Source organism: Charadrius vociferus, unplaced genomic scaffold, assembly GCF_000708025.1.
Source record: "Charadrius vociferus isolate BGI_N301 unplaced genomic scaffold, ASM70802v2 scaffold151, whole genome shotgun sequence".
Lineage (NCBI taxonomy): Eukaryota > Metazoa > Chordata > Aves > Charadriiformes > Charadriidae > Charadrius > Charadrius vociferus.
The window spans coordinates 377040-383122 of record NW_009646933.1 but is presented as its reverse complement, the minus strand read 5'-3'; the positions used below and the strand labels follow the sequence as shown (position 1 = coordinate 383122).

At 41.8% G+C, this 6083-nt stretch overlaps 1 protein-coding gene across 1 annotated transcript in view; it reads right to left on the bottom strand.

Annotated features, from left to right (window-relative positions):
* Positions 1-6083, bottom strand: part of LOC104295048 (SET-binding protein-like) — a 259088-nt gene that overhangs the window by 177 nt on the left and 252828 nt on the right. The window contains 2 exon segments of the mRNA XM_009894750.1: positions 6-379; positions 5911-6078. Of these exon segments, the coding sequence (XP_009893052.1) occupies positions 6-379; positions 5911-6078 (542 nt within the window).

Here is a 6083-nt window from a genome sequence, read left to right as displayed (position 1 = left end):
CGAGCCATGTGTATCACAGCCTCAATGGTGGCCATGATTGTATCTTGAGTGGCTGCTTGCTCCAATATCAAAGGGTTGAGTGTCGGTCTCTGACCTCTTTTGCTAGGAAGGTCAATGCATTTTTCCAGAACGGGCATTTGGTCTCTGGAGTCTTCGTCAAAGGAGAGGGGTTGCTTCCGAGGACGCCCCCTCCGCTTCTTGACAAAGTTATTGCCTGTCTTTGATTGTCTCTGCAGCCTCTTGGCTTTCAGGATCTTGTTCACGTGATCCAGGTTCTTCTTCGTGGACAGGATCTTGGTGTAGTTGCACATCTTGCGCACCTCGCACTGGATTGCTTCGATTTCACGACGCTTGAACCTTTTTTTCAGTGGTGGGCTGGCTGTTGGGAGAACAGAACAGAAACAGGGGTGGGTCAAACAACAGTGAATGGAGATCCTCCTTTGCCCACTTTCAATGTCATGAAGACTAGATGATTTCCAGTGCAGTAGGCTGAATATGACTACCAAAGAAGTGAAGGATGCGAGAAAGGACTCTGCACAGAAAAGCAACTAAAAGAAAGTTAAAAGATTATTACAGTCCCAGAAGGATTGCTGTTACCTCCTTTTTTACTGTCCTAGATTTAAACACAGCTTTGACTGTTATGCAGTCCTCAGAGATTTCTCTACAGCTCTCCCCTCTTCTAAAGCAACAAAGATTTTCTACAACAATGTTTTACCATGGGTTTGCTTCATTCTCATTTATAAACCTCTAGTGGGAGGGAAGGTAGGGCTGCTCAGCATAGTTGTCATATTGGCCCACTGTAACTATTAAACTTTCTGTACCCCAAACAGATACTCCTGATGCCTTCACCCCGGCCCTTAATTCTTGCCATGGTTGCCAGCTAGTATGGAAAGTATTTGTTCCTGAAACTAGTGGGCACAGACAAGCTGTGTGGGTCACTTTACCTGTGGCAAATTCATTACCCCTGCCTGAGTTTCTTTACTGTCATCTCCACAGACACTAGCTGAAACTACTCAGTCATATAATTGACTTCAGTGGCCCCTGAAGTAAGCTTACTCCTGGTTCAGATCACTTGCTTTAGATCTGAATGAAGTCCAAGGGAGTTAAGTCTCTTGCCAAGGTCACGTTGTGAGTCATTGTCAGAGCTGGAAAGAGTACCCAGCATTTCTTGGCTCCTGGTCCTTTGCTTAGGACATCAGACCTTGCTTGTTTTTCTTAAATTGTCTCATTGTCCTTTACTGAACGTGGCATCTGTTCAGAGCTCAGGATTTGCACATGGATTATAAGTAGCTACCCCTTTGTGAGAGAAACAGAATGTATTAAATCTGCTATTGCAATAACTGGTGCTCCCTCTCGCTCCTAACATATCCGTTCTGCATTGCTGGAAAAGAAATAATGGAGTTCAGAATTTCTTTTCGGTAAAAAATAAAACATCCCCCTAAATTAACCTCAGCCCACATCTACTTGCAAACTTAATTTACACCTGCCTGTCAAGCAGTCATTTGGGTTTGAAATCCTTGAAGTTTCCAGAGCAGCCAAGATTTCGAGAAAGGTTCATTTAGGGGTTATCACTCCCTTCATGGCTAACAGGCTAATCTTCCAGCAGTAGTTTAAATAAAGTTGCTATTGTAGCATTTTCTGTAGATAACCAGGAGCCGTCAAGTGGTAGAATCTCCTCTTGCTCGCTACGGGCTATGACAGATTCAGCATACAAACCTCACTCGCTGTCCTCCCCTCTTGCGGAACATAAATTATTGGCTCTCATACCGCCATGTTGCTTGGATTCAGCAAAGAGCTTGCGTAAACAAACCCAAGTTACAATGCAAGAAGTAGGAGGGAGTCATAAACAAAACACAGACATATGCTCTCTTATAAATAAAGACCTGGATGGCCAACTTCCCAAAATCTGGTTTTCATTAATTACAAAACAAAATACATTTTCCATATGTAACCCACTCCCCACACCAAAAAGAAAAATAAAACCCACTTGCAGTTTGTGATTCACAGAGGACAAAAGAAAAGAAGAATGCAGTCATTTTGGTACCAAAGAAAAAGAGAAAGGAAATTAAATATCCAAGTTGCTTAGGAGAAGCTAATTAGTTGCACAAAATTCCTCACAAGTAGGTCACCCCGAAAAAGTGTGGATGCAAGAGCCCTGAGGGCATGTGGCAGCGAGCTATTTCTCAGTCATCTTATCAAAATAAGGTTAGATCCCTGTCACACAAAATGATTACTCTCATCTGGCCTCACTGGTGATTGACGTATAAAGTCCCAATACTTCCAGCCCTAAGCATTCAACTCCTTTGAGACTCCCAGATCCAGAGAGTAGCTTCAGGTCAAAAGGTTTAAGAAATCAAACATTTTGCACAGTCTTTGTATTCCCTGTCCACTGTTGCCCTTTATTGCTATTGTTAGGGCACATTTTCAAGACTTTTTTTTTTAAATTCCCATACTCAAGATGCAGTCTTTTTTCCAGAAAGTAAAAATTGCAAGGTTCATGGTGAAATCAGGAGATTTGGCATTGCTCTCAACTTTCATTGGAAAGTAAGTAAGCCAACAGACAGGAAACAAATTTGAAATAAAGCATTAGCCAAATATCTGCAAAGTTTTTATGTCTTTACTGAGATTTATCTGTAGTTGACTGTTTCTGCAGCTTAGTATTACCACCCCATTGCAGTCAAAGGAGATCTGGTCTGTATAGTTGGTGGAGGATGACCTCTGTTTCTTAAATGGGAACTCGATGCAATTTAAGATGACCATAGACATCTTTCTGACACCCTGATACTGGATAAGGAAGGTGCAGGTCTCCTGTCCGTCCTGCCAAATCCAAGGGGTGTCTTAAGCACGCAAGAAGTCTAGGTCACCCCGGCTGAGTGTCCTGAGTGGAGCCTGATGGTGAGTAGACTGTGTCTGAGTGGAGCAAAAGTAGGCATCTGCTTTCTGCCAAACTGCCTAGTTCTCCAAAATTAGCTATCATGCAGTCAGTTATGGGTAGATATCTACACTTACATTCAAATCTGTAAGTTGAACATCACTGTAGGTGTTTTCCTTCATGTTGTTTAGCAACTTTTTTGCTCTCCTTGCAATCGATAGTCCATTTCCTTTTGGACTGAAACTCATTTTCCTCATTTAGAAAAAAAAACTTCTATGCTCTTCTATGCTGGCTTACTGCACTAATTTTTCTTTCGTAAATGCTTTCGGGCGTTTATGGCTTTCTCAGGAAGCTTGGTAGAAGCTACTAATAATGCTTTTGTTTTTCTTCCTCGCACACCACTGAACTTGTAAGCTCTAGAAAGTACTTGAGTCGTGTCACATAGTCTGCCAATAGTCAGAATGCATGTGCTGAATAAGTAATATGCTTTCAAGTCAAGTTTTTTAAAGGAGATATTAGGAAACCCAATATTATTTTGGCTATTGAGAGTCAGGGACATCTGATTCTACATTTGGAGTATGGAGACTATGCAGAAAAGAGTCTGATGGGTCTGCAGGGGGAAGATTTGATGAGGTGTGTATATGACAAAATATCAGGGAGATCTGTCAAAATAAACCGCTATTGAAGTGAAAGCCATTAGGTGTTATCAACTCATCTGGAAGCTCTTGGTGAGCAATCTTTGATATAAAATATTTTGCTACATTGCCATGTGATATACTGCTCTGCTGAAAACCAAAGCTAAGTATTAATCTTTTCCATTTTATCCAGACAGACCCTGCCCAACCCTGGAACCAAGTTGGCCTGCATCATTTTTAGGCTTTGTTCTTCTCTTCCTGCACATACTTTGTTGTTTGCACGTGGAAGTCTTGCTTTGGGAGGAAGATTTTTGTCTTACTCGCCTGGTGGAATTCATCTAAAAGGGGTTGAAGAGGAGGTGGGCAATAGTAACACTGTGTCTGCACGCAGGTGTATAAAAAAGGGAACATGCTCCTACAGTGATGATACAACATGAGGACAACCTCCAGGTGCTAGGGATGCAGCAGGGGGGACACTTTGCTGCCTGGGCACAGTTACATCCCTACAGCTCCCCAGGCTGCAGGGCCACGTGCTGCTTTCATGAAGATGTGAAGCTATTTTGGCACAATCCCGCCCAAAGTGAAGAGAAACTAGAAATGCTTGATGCAGCACAGGCTTTCGTACTTTTTCTCCACCCTTTTCCCACTCTCCAAACAACCTCACCTCGCTGCCTCAAACAAGCAAGAACCAGCGTTGGTCTTAAATCTCAATATTACAGATGTAAAACAAGACACGTGGAGGCCCTGTGTCTCCCCTCCCCAGGGTACACAGATTCAGTGAGGCTTCTTCTCACAGACAGAGACAAATTGAAAAGGCTGCAGGCCATGCTGGGAAGTCACAGAGGATTGATAAGATGCTGGAAATAGCTTTTGAGGCAAAGAGAGAAATCTCTACCAAAAATATACATTTCCAAGGGCAGCGTCAAGCATGCCAGAGGACCCACTCCAGCACAGCAGTGTTGAATGAGGTGAGCCCAGGTAGGTCAGACCCCTTGGAAGTTCTCCATTGCTCCTCTAACTTTATTCTGGATGGCTTTGTTGTGTCTGCAGCACTAAAGATCCTTCTTACTGCCTGTCATTCTCCATCCCTTCGGAACTGCCCAAGGCCACTTGCAAGAACATGGCACAGAGAAGACTGTTTGCTCAACAGCTGAGCCCAGTTTGTTCGACTTGGTTTGAGTGGAGGAATTTTCAAAGAGCTCCCTTTTAATTACAGAAAACCCATAGCACTGTCCTGTTTTCCCATTAACACAGTTTATTTCAGTTTTCACTAAATTGTTTCAACATCTGGGCTATAGACAAACCAACAATTTAATTAGACTTCTGAAAATGGAAAGAATGAACTATGCAGTCAAGCATACACTTTCATCTTGAAACTGATCATAAAATATTTGTGTGCTTTCATTCTCTGCTGCACTAAAAATCTGTCCTTAGTTTATATATATAGGAAAGTATTAAAGGCTAAACAGAGAAACCTGATTTTTTTTTATACAAAAAATTAGCTTTATAGAGGCTACTTTACAGCATCAATCCCTTGTTTTCACTATTTATTGAGGAAATGAGAGGAAAATCAAAAGGAGTGCACTGAAACAGCACTTTCACTTGCGTAATTAAATACATAATCATTCCATAACTCAGTGATACAAATACATTTTGTGTGAATGTGGAATCAAAGATTTGACAAGACTGTGAAACTCCTAATGGCTGCATGTAGGGTAATGTACTGTGGGTTCCCCATTCACTGGAAATTAAGACACAATGCAAGATTAACTTCTCTATCCGTGCTCAAGAAAAGGCATGATGATGTCTGAATGACTTGGCTCAATTTCTGACTGTATAAAGCTATCACCTTTCTGATCTGATTCAAAATAGAAGCACAAAATATAAGCTGATTGAAAAACATGCTATTCTGACTTATTTATTCTGATATATTTTAAATCACTGTTCATTGCCCCAGACAATTTTGCATTTGCAAGACAGAATATTATGCTAAAATCACTGAAGTATGCAGAAAGAAATCTCAGCTGCTCCTTTGCTATTCACTGTGTATTTGGTATGTTCGTGCTACAGGGATGGAAACACTGAAATAAATGAACAACAGGGCTGAGAAAGGAACCCAAGAGTCTTGCTTCAGAGTCCCCTGCTAGACCATACGGGCTGGTGCTACTTGTGTCCTCATTATTACACGAGTGGTGGTATGTGAATAAAATAGATTTGATATGCCAAGATATGATCATGATAAGAAAGTGTTAGAAAAATTACAGCCTGATTATCACATTAGATATGCACATTTGCAGCTACTTCTCCAATCAGGAAGAGCAGTACAAGCACATGTTGTTCAGCACAGTGCCAGAAGGAATAAGATGGGGAAGAAATAGAGGGGCTGGAGGGAAACAACATTACCTGCTTCAGATGTTGCTGATGATGAAGGTAGGAGAGATAATACTGGAGTTGGCATTGCAACGCTGTCAACAGCTGCTGGCTTCCTTCTGGTCATCATGTTACAGGCAGAACTTTCCATTTTACTATGAAGTGAAGTCTGGTCTGCTTTTAAGTGGGGACCTCCAATTCCTGGG